This window comes from Rhinolophus ferrumequinum, chromosome 12, assembly GCF_004115265.2.
Source record: "Rhinolophus ferrumequinum isolate MPI-CBG mRhiFer1 chromosome 12, mRhiFer1_v1.p, whole genome shotgun sequence".
Lineage (NCBI taxonomy): Eukaryota > Metazoa > Chordata > Mammalia > Chiroptera > Rhinolophidae > Rhinolophus > Rhinolophus ferrumequinum.
Genome location: NC_046295.1, coordinates 29,110,005 through 29,126,901, shown reverse-complemented (window position 1 = coordinate 29,126,901; position 16,897 = coordinate 29,110,005). Strand labels below are relative to the sequence as shown.

The 16,897-nt window shown below is 36.2% G+C and overlaps 1 protein-coding gene across 1 annotated transcript in view; it reads right to left on the bottom strand.

Annotated features, from left to right (window-relative positions):
* Positions 1–16,897, bottom strand: part of PTPRD (protein tyrosine phosphatase receptor type D) — a 488,669-nt gene that overhangs the window by 1,052 nt on the left and 470,720 nt on the right. Inside the window, exons 32-38 of the mRNA XM_033122352.1 lie at positions 11,994–12,279; positions 11,387–11,565; positions 10,598–10,724; positions 9,240–9,365; positions 6,041–6,195; positions 3,036–3,171; positions 1–650 (exon numbers count right to left, since the gene is read on the bottom strand). The exon at positions 1–650 is cut by the window's left edge and continues 1,052 nt beyond it. Of these exons, the coding sequence (XP_032978243.1) occupies positions 582–650; positions 3,036–3,171; positions 6,041–6,195; positions 9,240–9,365; positions 10,598–10,724; positions 11,387–11,565; positions 11,994–12,279 (1,078 nt within the window). The 3' untranslated portion in view covers positions 1–581. The remainder of the gene's footprint in view (positions 651–3,035; positions 3,172–6,040; positions 6,196–9,239; positions 9,366–10,597; positions 10,725–11,386; positions 11,566–11,993; positions 12,280–16,897) is intronic.

Sequence of the window (16,897 nt, the reverse complement as noted above, 5' to 3'; positions counted from 1 at the left end):
CGAATGATACATTTTGTTAAAAAAAAGTTTACACAGTTAAAAATGAAGCACAGGTCAGCAGTATCTTTACAATACTAAAAAAATTAAATCAAAGACTTTCTTTTTTTAAATGTTCCCCCCTTTTCCCCCTAAAATGTTATTATGAGCAATATGGTGGGAAGGGGTAATGTCAAAGCAGAGTTCCTTTTACCATGAGAAGCCACACCAGCAAACATCTTGCACTGAATTGCAGCGCTACAGCAATTTCTCCTCGTACCTAGCAATCCTGAACAAGATGGTGGTTCTTTGCTGTGATTTCTTCTTCCCTTTATTTTGAATCTTTTAGGTATCTGTAAATAAAATCCTTCGGATACCTAATCAGTCAGAATTCTCTTTATTATTTTTGAGATTAGATTATTAAACTGTGAATTCTTGGTCCACCCAGAAGAGTTTGTTTTTAGTTTGTCTTGTGTGTAATAGTCCCACTAAGTGGTTGTTACCTAGAAGTTAAGAAGGACTTCTCAAGTGCCCTGTATGGCTCAGAAGAGACTCCATGGATACTGAAGGGCCTGTAGTAAAAATCCAAAATGGGTCAGGGGTTTCTACGTTGCATAGTGATCAAAGCTGCCCAGGTACTCAAGTGCGGCTCGATAGCAGAATTGATACTGATCCTGGAGAAGGCAAAGCATGACGAGAAAGAGGAGAAGGGGCCATGAGCACATTTTAACAGAAAAATAAAAATCAATATTAGAAACAAAGTTGCATCTCAATAGGAACAAAATCACTACTTTTGTCAATCAGTTCCATCCAATGACCAGTCGGTTTTAGCGAGCAAAGAACAATCAGCCACATGGGGTGTTTATTAACTTCCTCAATCAATTTGACTAAAATAGCCTCCTAATTCCAAGTAGTGACAGCTCAAATGAGCATTATCTTCCAGACCACTGTGAGCCATTCTCCAAGTCATATCAAATAATCACCACCAACTGAACATGCGAACTCCTCATGCGTCACAGCCGTGTTTTACAACTTTCTGCTTACTTGTGATAACTGATTCTCAGTTTGTGTATTTAAGAACTGATGCAGATACACACTGTCCTGAGGAACCTCTAGATCCATTTATCTTCTGGGCTACTGCCAACGATATTTAAATTAAAACATAATCGTGTTAGACAGCAGACCTTGCTGCCTACAGTCAGAATTACCCAACATCATTTCTGATGTTCTTATGTGAGTAAGGGAGGCAGCCAAAAGGTATCTGGTGACGAACATTAGGCCCACAAAGCCATTTACACAGGGCGCTGGAATTTTAAGATTTTCAACCCCTGAAAATGGCAACACAAGACCGTCTGCCACATAAAAAAATATCTGTGCCACGTGGCCTAATTCAGTATGATTGCTAGCTGTCTGTTTTAAAAAGGCCCACTCTAAAACAAAGTGGTGTGAAATGTGTCCTTTTTCAAAGAGGGCAGAACAAAGTCATATTGGAATAGGTGGGGGCATTGCTGGAGAGATGGAAAAATTATAATTTACAGATGAGAAGGGAAGAGAAAAAGTAGGATTTTCCTCACAAAAGAAACTTATTTTCAGTAGCCAATGGATCTGAAAGCAGATACTTTCTATTTTGCTTAAATGTGCATTTTTCTATAATTAAAATAGTAACGCAAAATAAATGGAGTTTGTTTTCCCATCTTGTCACAGTAAGTTGCTTGGCTAAATGTTAAGGCTTTTTAAACGTCCAATTTGCCTCTGTCACCCCCAATACCCATTAAGTTTGTCAAGCTGACATAATGTTTTGAGTATCGCAAGCCAAATGCTTACACTATTTTGAAATCAAAGTCTGAAAGATATTGTGAGTGATAAATTTAGGAACACATATAAATTATAGAATTTGGTGGCTTTTTGAAAAACAGAAACGCAATCTATCACTCATATTATCCTTAGAAATGAATAGTCAATACGTCAGACTGGCTAAATCATGAACTCATATTACTCTGAGAAATATGAGAATTTCCATATTAAATATTGGAATAGAAAATGGGGGGCTAATGTGCTGTATAACTGAAGCTGAAGTAGAATAATATTGTATGTCAACTATAAGTAAATATATGATTTTCACATATATATATATGTTTACAATATATATAGTGTTTACAATATATAAACATGTATAGTGTTTAATATATATATATATATATATATATATATATATATATATATATATATATATATGGTGTTTCCCTGAAAATAAGACCAGGTCTTATGTTAAATTTTGCTCCAAAAGATGCATTAGGGCTTATTTCAGGGGATGTCATCCTGAAAAATCATGCTAGGACTTATTTTCTGGTTAGGTCTTATTTTCAGGGAAACACGGTAGTCACTGGAAGTAGAGTATAGCATAAGGAAGATAGTTAGTCAATGGTATTGTAATAGGTATATAAGATGTCAGAGGGGTAGTAGCTTAGGGGCGGGGGGTTATCATTTTGTGAGGGGTGTAAATGTCTAACTATTATGTTGCTTTGTAAAAAAAAAAAAAAAACGAAAAAAAAGAAAGAAAATGGGGTGCTGATTTCTCTAGGGTTTATCCAGGGTCCAAATACTTAAAATGACCATTATTAAGAAATGAAATATAGAACAGTTGCTATCTAACATCTATGCATATCGAAAAAAATTGAGAACTAAAATGGGCTCAATACACGTATATATTTATATAGAGATATATATAATATATATCATAGTAATATGTATATGAATTATATAAAACTGCCATTTTTATAGGCCAACAGCAGTTAAACAGGAATAATTTAACATGGTTCAACCTAAGATATAATCTCACATAACTCCCAAAACAACTCTAAGACATTGCCACTGTCACTCCCATTTAAAGAGGGGGAAAAAGAGGTTCAAAAATGTTAAACAATTTGATGCTTTTGCAATATTTTCCTGTATTTTGCCGCTGGTGTTGAGAGTCTCTGGTTTCTAAGAGGTCCTGGATAATAAAATCTATTATTTGGCTCTTGAGATGTAACAAACTAACTCATGGAGATTTTTCTCACCTCTGTCTGTACCATGGCTGGTCGCTGTGTTCTTAACATTTTGACAGTCTGGAAGATATCTACAACTCCTTCATATCTCATTCTTTCCAAAACAATGCTTAGTGTTATGAAGACTCCAGTTCTTCCAACGCCCGCACTGTCACAAAGACAAAACAAGGCAACGTTACTGGATAAGACGCTCATAGTCTTGGCTACATTTGCTTGGAGGTGGACATACGTCCATAAGCTTTCATGTTACCTCCGGTTCTTCCACAGTGATATTCAGGTATGAAAAATGATTACTCGTGGGATAATGTGGTGTGGTAACATTGAAGGATGCGCAGTAATTACGAATCAGGATTATGAAATGCCTTTTAAACTGAGATCATATCCCATTTTGGGAAGACCCAGGAAACATGAATATTGTAAAACAAATGGATAAAAGGAAGGTTAGTTAAAATATAGGTTTATACTCTTCGTGCAGATCCTGAAATTGTAGAGCTTGTCTGCTTCATATTTTTAAAATATGAAATAATTGAGATAAGGTGAGATAAACTGAACATCTTCAAGTTTTCCAGTGTATTATGTACTTCTTGTAGTCACTTAAAATCTGTGCAGGATGTTCCATCATCTTGACATATAAATAAATAAGGTATATAGACTATTCAAATTTAGATATTATTTTTGACATGAGAAAGATTCTATAACGGGGTTTTTTGATATGGGATTCTTATTCAGTCTTCAAGAAGGGTCTACGAATATCTTACATGTATGGATTGTGTAAATTATGTATCTTTTCTGTTTCTTGAAACCTAACTTTAAACAGATTCTAAAAGGGGTCTCTAATCTAAAAGAAAAAAAAAAAAGGAACAGTTAAGAGCCATTGAGCTATATAGCTACCATTTTTGGATGTTCAGGAGTTAAAACACCGAGAGTCTTTTCACTATATTAGCAAGGTTTGGAGTTTCTCTCTGTTTCCTTTGTTTTAAGGTAATTGTTTTAAGGTAATTCCAGAATCTTCAGTGCAGCAAGAGAAGAAAATTAATTCATAGCTTTTGTGCTCTTAAGAAGTAGGAAAGCATCTGGAGGTTTGGGTAATGAGAGCAGTGAATAATCTGAAAAATCCCTACATTTTTGGATACTAATTAAACGGCCTGTGTAACGCTTGGGTACAGGCTGTAGAAAATGGATGGATTCATTTACTTGAGGATGTAGCTGACAGGCATATATAAATAGTGTGTCCCTTTATAAACTGGGTTTTCTAAAGAGCCCAAACAGAAATGTTAACTGAGACTTAAAATCCACAGGCAGTCTTTGCAAAATGGCTGAGGTTGTTGTCCAGGAACACTCAAGGCTCTCTGTTAAGATGGAATAGATGACCTTGAAGGTGTCTTTCAACCTTGAAAGTCTCTCTTCATCCTGAGAGACTGTGATTTATGATCTTTTTTGTTCAATGATCCAGGCCCTCTAGAGTCTACCTTACATTGGTTTGATTGCTCAAATGCAACAAAAATGGAGGATTTCTGACTTTCTACTAGGTACTTTCAAGAAAATAACAGACATTGATCTTGTAACTTCTGAATTATTGACTCTATCATGTTAGTTTACTAAGTTATAAATAAAATAAGTGGTATTTTAGGATATTCCCAGAGAAAATAATGGGAAGTATTTAAGATATATAATGAATAACATGTCATAGTATTTATACTATAGGAGTATTGAAAGCGCTAGGAAGTCACACATACACACATACACTTACACACTTATGGGAATGCCTAAAGTTAAAACATATATGAAATATACTCTTTTTTTTTCATACTGGAAAAGTTTGAATTAGCATTTGGGCAAATTATGTGGACAATTCAGGGGAACATCCATGTAATTCAGACCACTTTGAACGTTTGAGTCCATGTGTCATTTCCTATATACTCTTCGATTGTCGCAAGCAAAGGATTTGGATTACAAAGCAAATGTGTATAAATAAGGTCTGTTTCTCATGTACCATACAATCCCTGGGAAACATGGTGTGCTAGAAAGGATCTCAGGGAACAGCTGAGAAAATTGAGAACCAGAGTAATTTCCCTAGTGCCATAGTGCTATGTGATGATAGAAGGGAAACTAGAACTCAAATATCTTGAAACCCAAGGCTAATGTTGCTCTGATTTTGAGACCCTGTCTTCCATTCACTAAGAAATGTAGTGTGGGTGAGTTTTCTTTTTTTTTTTTTTGGAAGCAAAATCAATTTTTAAATAAATTTTCTCAAGATTTTAACCATAAAGAGACTAGAAATTGAGACTTCAAAAGTTGCTAGAATTCTAAAATATATTCATTTAAATAAAAATAGGTAAATTCCCTTTGCTGGAAAGTTTTGGAATAGCAAATTCTAAAAAGCACTAAATTTTTGGTGAGTGTCCTTTCTGAACCATTTAGTTTCTATTTCTATTAACTTCAATGACTTGAATTATAAAGTGTGGTGGAAACTATTGAAAATAATTAACTTGAAGGTGCTTTATTTTCCAATGTAGCCATAATTTTCAAACAAATTGCAATTTTTAACTGAGGTACCATTTTAATCACTTATTGACTGACAATAATTAGTCATTAAGGCTTGATAACTATTTATGGTTTTCCTAAGAAGAAAAACAGGAGAACGATACAGAAAGACAGTTATCAATGTTTTGCTAAGCAAAACAAGAAAGGATTAACTGAATGAATTTTCACTAGGGGATGTACTAACAATTCCTGTTAAAGTAAAATAGGTAAGGAAAAACAAAGTTTGGTTCTTTGTTACAAGAGGTAAACTTTAGAGATAAAAATCTTTCTCTGATTATTTTCGTTTTATGGAAAGAAAGAGAAATGAGGCCTTGCTTTAGGTTTTACAGTACACTTCTGAGAATGAAATTTCAATTATGTAGATTCACTACTAGAAACTTGTACTGACAATGAGTACATAATGATATATATTTTTAAAGTTATCACCACATTAATCACAAATGGAAACTCATCATTCCTGATTCTTAACTCACCTGCAATGGACTGAAATGGGTCCATCTTGGCCAAACTGCTCTTTTGTTTTATGGACTTGGCCGATGAAGTCAATAAATCCTTCTCCAGACTTTGGCACTCCTTGCTCTGGCCAGTCAGTGAACTGAAACTGCCTCACTGTTCTGGACTGACCATCCTTTAGGGAGAAAGCCACATGCCCAGCCACAAAGAATGACGCCAGGAGGATTCAGCCAGTGTACAGACCACAGTAGGCAGCATTACATTTTTTTTCCAAAATGAAAAAAAAAAAAAACGAAGTGGGGGTAGAAAAAGTTAGTAACATATTTAACTAGAAACTTAGTTACATTTGTGTTTTATCCACTATGAACACTGTCTACATTCACATATATTTACATTGCCAATCTGTTTACTCTCACAATGCGCAGTTACAAACGTCATATACTAAAGAACCACCTAGTTTCCCTATTAGTAAATGCTTCTGAGACCCAAAGTTTACCTTGAAAATCAAGGTGGAACATATACACTCTATTTCAAAAATTTCAGAATCCAATAACTTCTTAATATTGAAAAGAACTTCTAGGCATGTCATCCAGATCAGAGATTTGACTATTGACACGATAACTTCACATCTGCTGTGCTTGCTTATTTCTATCATTGTCAAATGACAAACAGTGACACTGAAAAGATCTGACCCAAATTAGGTAGCTGCTGTTAACCTGGATGGTCACGTCTCAGAGGCATACGGTTTGCAGACTGGGCCATGTGACTGATTAGGCTGTAGAATAGGAAGTGAGGCATCCCTCAGATAGATTGAAGAGTTTATTAGCAAATAAACGCTCTATTCTGAAAAAGGGCTCTTCCTGGCTGAGCATAGGAATTAAGGCATCCACGGGGGTTTTAGACAAACCAAAAGTCAGAAAGAACACAAGCTAGATGCCAGAGGAGTCTTTCTTTTCCACAGGGATTAGGCAAAATTGCCCTGATTCTTGAAGTTCAAATGGTTTGAAAAACAGATACCAAGGTGTTTCTTACTTCTTCTCAAATTTTACAGCACAACAAAAGCAGAAGGAACCCTCTGTTTACATAAGCAGGAATAACAGTTATGCCCATTACCTTTTCCCCTAGAATTGACAGAGAGAGAATTCAAAGTACAAGCTTAGAGGAACTGGTCCCATTTGAAAAAGGCCTGCTCCCAGTTATGGCTTCAACTTGTTCGTCGGTTCCATTTTTGTATCTCCTCTTACCCCATTAAAGTTCCTTTGGACAAAGATACACATATCCCCAAGATTCTTGGTAAGTAGATGGAGACTCAGTCTTTCTCATACAGTCCTACTGAGAAGAGGGGGTGGCTTAACTCCAGATGGGCACATACCAACCAAACTGGTGTTTTCCATAAGAACAAGGCATATTCCTGACTGGCATCATTTCAGGATAGAGATAAAACAGGAAGATCACATCAACTTTGTGAGAAATCTGATGAATATGGAAATAACTGGTTGGCCTCATGACTAACTTAGTTACCATGGAAGCACAATTTACTTCCCTCTGTTTCTGGAAAAGATTTGAAAAGCAAAGGAAGGGAAGCCAGAGGCCAAGTAATGCAGATTTGTCCTCTGAATGCCTTGGGGATTTCATTTCTGACCACAGTTGCTTTTAACAGCACGTGCATAAACTCTTACTATTTGGAGGAGAGATCACCTGACTCTATCTCCATCTGCAGGTTACCTATTTAACAATACCATATTCTCAAATATCAGTTTGCTTTCTAAACTGGGAAGTTGAGATTAGAAACACAGTAGGAGCACAAAATGCAAATGTTACGGCAGCTAGAAAATGATACAATCACAGGGAGCCTTTACAAAACAAAACAACAAAACAAACAAACAAACAAAAAAACATTTGAACAATTTCCTGCTTCAGTTTCTTTGGCATATTGTGATCACATTTAATTTGAGTAAGTGAGGAGTAGTAAAAAAGGTGTCTCAGCCATTTGCAGAGCCTGCCTCCTACTCCTTGTCCTCATAAATGGTTGGTGAGCTAACTTGGAGTGCACTTGATATTTTCACTCACATATCTTGCTTAAAGTTCTGAAAGGGCATGACTTTTTTTTTTTTTTAACCATTAGCATTTAACCATTTTTTTTAACCATTAACATTTAACCCCTTTGGGGTAGGTCACCAAAGCATGCTTACTTGGGCGACTCTAAAATCGAGACCTCAGAATTAACTATTGCCTTGAATACTGTCAGTTGAAGAGTAGTTAAGGCTTCAGACTTGGTGGCATTAGCAGGTCTGTCACCTGAGCCAGCCAGCCCGCTAACCAATTTCTCTTTCACTTTAGGTCAACAGCCAGGGCTTGGCTTTGGGAATTAGCAGACAATCTCTAAACAGGAGTATTGTTTGACAAAGTGCTTTCCAGAAAAAACAATGGATCAAGTAAATAGCTTTACACTGGAGTTTTACTCAACCCACCCACTGTGACAGTTCTAAAAACAAAGCAGTGCTTTGGACTGATCCCTTCTTTCCTAAGATGTGTTTATAATCATGGTTTGAAGGTGGCTCAAGGCAAGGATATTAGAGTTTATGCATAGAACATCTTACATCAGAGCTGAACCTTGGACTCAGCAATCTAGATAAGAAATACAGAATGAAAATTAGCCAACAAGGGTCGTGGGTGCATGGCTCTTATGGACAGACACATTAGTACACGGAGGAATAAACCATGCCAGCAATCAAATTATAATGTGCAAAGCTTGTCAGAGTCTTTGAAAAAATGCCATTTGCTGTGCAGTTTTAAAATCATACCAAATTAACCTCCAAGCCCACATGACCTAAAGGGCTTTGCAAAACAACAACATATTTACAGCCTCAAGTAATGAATAAGTCAAAAAAGTTCCAAAGAGAACGAGCTGAGAAGGTGAATGTAAGCACAGCCAACCAATCACTAAATGCTTCTCAGCGCACACACTCACCAAGTGCATCCCCAAAGTTGGGCTGCCAGATGTTACATTTGAAAGGAAGCCAAGCCTTGGTTTATGTAGAACACTTGCCAAACAGAGGAAAAGTTACTCTTATATTTAAAAAAAAAAAAAAAAAAGCTTCCAGGATGGATGATTTTTTCCGCTTTGGGAATATGGTCACTGGCAAATGTTTTTCCCAGAGATGCATTTTAGACTACTTTTCAGATAATGGTTAAGAGCATAAGGGTGTGCCAACTTACCCTGGCATCTGTGACCTTGAATTCTCTTAGGATATACTGTGGCATGTTGTACTCAGCCATGGGATCTACAACAAAGTACTGGTATCTTGCAGATCGTTCCGCTGGCCAGTATTGGTGACATTTCTCCTGAAAGAAGAGAAGATTCATGTCAAACTAGACAAAGTGTAAATAAGGTTTGTCTGTCATCTATCTATATCATTTCTTGCTTTCATTAATAACATTTCAAAACTCAGGGCCATTCTAGTTGCATGTGACTCATTTTCTCTTTGAAACTATAAGTTTCCTGGGGATAAGAAAATCATGTGGTTCAATACTTGCCCATGGTATCAAGCCCAGTACTTGGCATAGTGCTCGTACACATCCTTTGAATTGAATACGTCGATAGGGTAAGCAACTTCATAGTTACACGTTATCTAAATAATTACATCAGTCCTTGGACATAATGCTGACCATTTCAATCACGCATTGCATCCCCTTAGACTTGTGCCATTGTGGTTTGGAATAAAGAGAACCGTTAGTGTGAGTGCAGAAAGGAACATCTGAACTGATCTGGTCCAATCTCCAGATCTCGTCCAATCTGTCAGTTGAGGAAACTGGAGCCCAGGCAGTTTTAATGATTTGGCTTAGTCTTGCAATCAATTTGACAGAATAGTCAAATTACTTTACCAGTTTTTTTTTGTTTTGTTTTTTTTTTTTTTTTTTTTACTTTTTCTGTGGGCCCTAAAAGTTGGGTTGTAGATGCATCTCTACAATTTAATTTATACAAAGAAAAAAGACAGAAATATCTCAAGTAAATATGGCAAAATGCTCACATTTATTGAATTTAAGTGTTAAGTGCTTTTGAGTAATACTTTTATTTATTTTTCAGAATAATCTTTTTTTTTTTTTTTTTTTTTTTAAAGTAGATCTGAGATGACCTTAGAAAAGCAATGTAACTTTCCAACTCCTTATTCAGTGGGGGTGGAAGGTAGGCAAATAAGAATCTGCCTGAAGGATGAAAGAAAGTCAAGTTCCCTCATACAGAGAAATGATGGCACAATTGCTCATGAAACTCCAGCTTACCCAGAGAGGAAGGAAATAAGAATATACTGAGAGTCAGGACATAAGTCAAACAGGGGCATCTGCTTACTTATTTGTTTCTCTGATTGTGTGTCACTGAAGTACTAGATCTTTCTTCAAAACACCCAAATGAAAGAATTTGATGTGGCTGTGTAAGTTAAAAATCAACCCAGAGTAATGAATGGCCCAGAATGTTTCTGGAGTACTCTGAATTTCAAAGAAATGATAGTGGCACTTGAGTCATTAAAATGAAATCCTCATTTCTCCATGAAGTGGATGTCTTAAGAGGAGACACTCACTCTGCCCATCTCTCGCAGCTTGGTGAGCATCACGACGATGGTGGAATTGTGTTCCCAGAGCATCCGCCAAAAGTCTTCGGTGGTCTCTGCCAAGGGCCCCTGGGTAGCGATGTAGGCTTTCTGTTGTCTGAATTACAGAATGATAATAAAACTAGTGTGTTAAAGTAATCGGAGAACATGCAAACGTTCACACTTGCTATGTAAACATCAAACCCGGTAATAAAAAATGAAAACATGTCAATGTGATTGCAGTAAATCCCTGTTAAGATTGTGTAATCAAATAAGAACATGTAATACATTTTGGGGATGGGGACTTAGCAAAATAAATTGCTTTGTTAATATTATGATGTACGTCTTTATCACTATTATTTAAATTTTAGTGTAATGATAATAGCTCAATTTCAGTGTCATACAAATCGCTTAAGAAACAGTTGTGTGGCTTCATTTTGTAGAAATGATTCTTAAACAAACTATTAAATTTTTGAAATATGGTGCAAAGCAGCTTCTTTATTAACTCCTTCCATTTCCAAATGGCTTCTGAAAGAAGAGTGCAGAAGGGGACATTGAAAACTCCATGACTACTGCTTCTTGTTCCTATGCAAAATAATAAAAAAACAAACAAAAAACCAAAACCAAACAAACAAACAAAAAAACAAATACCAAGGGACTGAATGCTGACCTATGCAGAAAGAAAATGCTTTGAATTGAGATAAAATTCATTCTGGCTATGAAACTAGGGCACATGTAAATATCAAAGCTTTGGACTGTCAGGGGAGCAAGAGTATATACCTGTATCCATCAATAAAACTGGCATTGATGTAATCAGATCCTTCTACTCCTCGGATGGGCTGCAGGCATACCCTTGTGGATTCATATGGCATAATATTAACAAGGCGATTTTTGAATTTATTACATGGAAGATTGGCACTGATGAATCTTGAGGTGTGAGCCTTAGAGCTGGCTAGACGCTGTTGAATAGAAAAAGGAAAAATCCAACAAAGATAACTTTAGCCTATGGTTTGAATGCAATGTACCCACGATTTCCTCTTTAGATATAAAGCTTTGTATACTTGAAAGCAAATGACTCTTCACACTGCATTGCTTTTCACTACTACCTAGTGGACTCCATATAGCCTATTGAATTTTTAAATCTTATGTTCTAAGAGAATGATCTCTCAGTTTAAATTAGGGTACAAAAGATCTCAAGATATTATTAAGAAGCAGGGAATAGAAAACGGAAATAGGAAGAAAGTGTTTTACAGTCAGACACCTAAGGAGAAGGTCAAGTAAATCTTGTAACTGCACAATTTGAAAGGTTAAGAAAGTGAAGCCACTACTCAAAGACAATCCCAGAATGACTTGATCCTGAATTACCACATCACATCCAATCTCATACCTTAAATTCAAGCTCCATTCCTGTGACATTCTCTCCTGTTTCTATTTGTGTCAGCTTCTGAATGTAGGCGTACAAGTTTCTAGCTGGCACTTCGGTATTTCCACAAGTCACTGCTTCTAACAGTGCATCATGGATAAAGATGTATTGGTCTTCTGTTTGAACCATGTAATTCCTCTGGGCTCTCATTAAAGTTACATGGCCATAAATATCTACAGTTTTTTCATGCTTTATTCTTTCTAACATGGCATCTATTACAATGAAACAACCAGTTCGGCCAACTCCCGCACTACAAAGAAAACAAAGAAAAAAGAAAAGTCACAATAAGTCTATCAGGAAACCAATACCTAAAATTACTTTGAATTATTCTTACTAAGTAGGTTTTTAAACCCATTAATTCTACTCAAATAACTATTGTGATGATTTTGGAGCACTGTGAACCCAAAGTCACCATAACCAGTGGGCAGGGAACAACATACCAAGAAAAATTAGTTTGGTTTCAAAATGTAAAAATATATTAAATTCATAATTATTATGCTCCTTGATCACATAACATAAAGTAGACATTATTTTGAACCTGGTATGAAAACAAAAACACAAACAATTAGGCTGTTTATATTAGAAGATATTTAAAAAATTGTTCACTATCTAACCAGGCTGTATCTTTTTACAAACCATCTCAGTCTATTTTAGTTCAAGTTAAAAAAAAAAAGAAAAAAAAAAAAACACAAAAAATATCTAGGAAATCACTGGCCTTGAAATATTTCATATTCTAAAACTTCTAAAATCAACCGAGTGGTAAGTATACAATTAAAATATTAAAATGTTGTTGCATATTAAAAATAGTACAGGGTATTCTCAGTGGGAAAAATTCTTAATCAAAAGGAATCACTAGAGAATGTGGATGTATTCCTAGTTTTTATTCCCTTTTTTGTCAGTGTTGACTATATTTTGAAATTCAAGTATTCTCTGTGGGAAAATAAAAGTCTCAATCTTTGTTACTGAAGAAGTTGTGAGGCATCTTTTAAACTCCATTACTTCTGGACTTATGGGTCATTTTCCAGTTGGTGGACATCAATTCAAAGAAGATGAGGTGAGAGAGTCAAGAAAGCACAAAAACAAGATCTGCCCTTCCAAGGAGACAATCTAATTTCCTTAACTGGATCACAGAGTCAGGTGGTTGAAACTTTTGAAACACTGAGATTTCCTAAATATTGAAAAAAATATATATTAACAAAATAACACATTTGTGTCCTTAAATCTCAAGGTAAGCCTTGTTTGTCTCTTATTTTATCAAACCTTTTAGGCTGAGTTCATTTATGTATCAAGTATGGTTGAATCCAAAATGTTTTTCTTCTCTTGGTCATGGATGTTTACCTGGCTGGGAAACACGTAATCAACAGGAATAGGTATATATCACCAAGTCAGATACCAAGCAACAGACAGTCTTCTTCACTTGCTACGTGTCACTCGCTTGTCATTTGTATATCTGTGTGTTCCATCTCTTCATTCAACGAGTAACATAGGGGATACAACATTAAAGATGACTTAGATCTCACCTTAAAGAGCTCAGAGGCTATCAATGAAGATAGCACTTTACATAATACAAGAAAAAAAGGCTGTGTTGATTTTGTGGATACTGTGACATTTGAACCAAGACTTGAACAGAAAGGATGGGAAATTGAGGAGGCTGGAATTGAAACGAGAAGGAATGGCTTTTGCAATCATACTGGTGGCTCTGGGAGCTACATGTGAAACTTTTCATAGGCCCTAGTAAGGTACTTGGGCAAGGAATGTACCAGAACTATAAATGAATGAGTTTAATGAGCACTTGGGTGACTGATTCAACTTAAATGGAGATTTCTCTCTCGTGCCAAGTGGCTGCAAAGTAGTAAGTGAGCATTTTGTAACAAGTAATACCTTTATTTAACCATTGAACAGTAGAGATCAAATCCAGCTTCCATATAGGATCCCTGACGTTTGCAGACTAGGTTAAGTGAGAATATGATATAACCACTATTTAAAAATTGCTTATGCCTTTTTTATGGCCTGTCAGATACAAAAATGATGGTCAGCATCTAGTTTGAAAGCCCCTGGATACTGATTCGAAGATTCCATTCAAGGTTTAAACCACAAAATGACATAACATTGAGATGTAATGCACAAGACTTCTGGGCATAGAGTCTTAGAAATGATAGCACATTAGTTAGCACAAACAGAAACTTGAAGCACTGAGAACCACAAAGTCCCATTTTATTTAGTTTGTCCTACTATATAAACCTGTGAAATGCCAAGTTTTCCCTGACATTTCCCACTCTGACACTCGTACCCTCCCGCTCCCTCACCCTACGTCCCAGATCCCTTGGTGTCTTTAAATACCACTCTACTACAGTTCCAGTCACAACACATTATTAGTTAAGTCTTGTAGGACCATCATGCATAAATAATACAGCATCTCTTGAAAGCAGGAACTACATTTTCTGTTATTTTTGTGTTTCCTGCACCAAGCATGCATTCCGTGTTCAATAATAATGTTTATGAAATAAATGAATAGATAAGTGAATGGGGCATTGGGGGCCTTATGTCACGAGTGGCCCATCCAGATTTGGTAAGCTTACTGAGGAAACAGGAGTCTCCAGACAGTAAAAGAAATCTTACATTTGACAAAGGTTCAGAACTATGCAGAGAATACCTAAACATCGCTCCACCAAACTGTTTGATAGGAAGAGGCAAGAAAAAGATTTGAGTCTTTTTCTGGTCGATCTCTTGACATGCCATCACATTGCAATTAAAAGAAACTCAGTAATACTTAACCTAGAAAAAGGAGGCAGCCTCCATGTTTGGGAGGTTCTAAGATTATGAGTATTAATATCTGTTTTTTTCTTTTTCTGTGCTGTCTTTCTAAATTGTCTTCATCTTAATTGTGCATTGCTTTTAACCAGATACAACTTCATGCAATTCTTCCGAGTGGAAGCCACACCGATTGTAAGCCTTATAGACTGAGTCCTATTCATCAAATTGATTCTAGATAATGGGAGGGAAATTTTCTTGAAATATGCATTAGGAACCATTCCAAATGTCTGGATGATGCATGGTTCTATATTCTGGCAGAAAGATATCACAAGATCTTGTAAAACTGGTAGGAATAACTTCAGATCCAAACAATATCAACCCCCTCATGGTGGTAATGCAATTTTTCCAAAAATAAATAAATAAATAGATAGATAAATAAGGGGAAAAAAATCAAATATGTGCCTGAGTCTAAATCATGAATTGTGGGAAGAAACAAAAAAAGAGAGGTTAAGCCTTTTGAAAAACCTATTTCTTCCTCTTGCCCCCCGAAACACTAAATACTGTTAGCTGCCCAATCTTGGTTTACATATGGAAGGTAGGGAAGGAGCTGACCCTTGGAAATTATATGTTACTTCTTTTCTAAGATGCAGAATTCTTGGGGTTTTAAACGTTAGAAACGTCTCTTAGCGTGAAGCAAAACTATGATGTTCAATATACTTTTTCCAGATACCAATGGCTGAGTGTCCTTGAGAAAATCACTTAACCTTTTCCTTGTTTTCCCATTTTTCTTAAGTCATGGTAGTGATAATTAACTCTAGTTAATTGTTAAACTCTAGTTAACTATCACTAGTAGGTCTTAATGCTGATTTTTACATATCAAATGTTTTGCAAACATAAAAGAAAAGGCAATTACTTTGTAGGTATAAACTCTGACCTTTGAAGCTGACAACAAGGAACAGGCAATGTTAACTCTGGGAAAATTATGATAGAGTCACCGCTGGATAATTTAAGATTAGACTTTAAAAATATTGCTTTAATCTACCCCCTCAAGCTGTTTTACCTTTTCTCCCCTTATTTCCAATAAACAATACCTTACATTGGAGGAACTTTCTGCTTTCACATATACTGTTGTGGTAAATGAGGTGCCAGTAAGCAAGTGCCTTCCCACCACAGGGCGTGGTACCCCCCAAGCATTCAGCAAATGTGTCAATTTCCTTTTCCCTTCTATGACTGATAACATTTGCGAACTGCCCTGAAGTCATACTACTAATGGTAAATGGCCAAACAGAGAGTCAAAAGCAGGCTCTGGGATGCTAAACTTTAGCACCACATTTCACAGCACCACCTTTGCTTCACACTGCTTTCTTTTTTTGGGGTCAGCAACAATTGCCAAATCAGTGACTTTCTTGTGGCTCACCCCTCAATAACATTCCTTTAGTAGTGTTTATTCCTAATTCAGTTTCCTTGAAAAGCCTTTCTTCCTTGGTTTCTATGACACCAATTGAGGAAGTATCAGAAACATCTGATAAGCCCCTTAGGGGTGATAGTAGGATGGGAGGAGATTTTATAATTATCTCAAACACAAAATAACCTGAGACATGTAGCACATAGAAGAAATGTGACTAATGTAATGGTTCCTTTGACTCCATGACAGGGCATAAGTTCTATCAAGTTGAAAACCAATATCAAAGATAAACTCTAACTAAGTCTCATCTTCAGAAATCTACCAGCACCCCTTAAGACTGTGTCTCAGTAAGTGATATATTTTCTTTTTCCTATTTGATCCCTATGCTGATTATTCTCCTGTCTCCATGGATTTTTCCACCTGTACCTCTTTCTGTTATTTACATACCTCTGCCAGTCCCCCAAATGTAGGTAATGTCCCCACAGTTTTGTTCTCCTTTCTCTCATTCCCTTTCATGGTTCGGCAATCATTTTAAAACAACTAATTCCTAAAGTGATAGCCCTTTCTTTGAGTATAAGTGGAGACCTCTATTTCAAACTGTCCTCACATTTCTCTAGAAAAAACAGATTCCAAGATTAATCAGCACCTTCTTTCCTCATATCTGCTCTTCCCACTATCGCTCTTTCCTTCACATTCAACTTTAAGAATC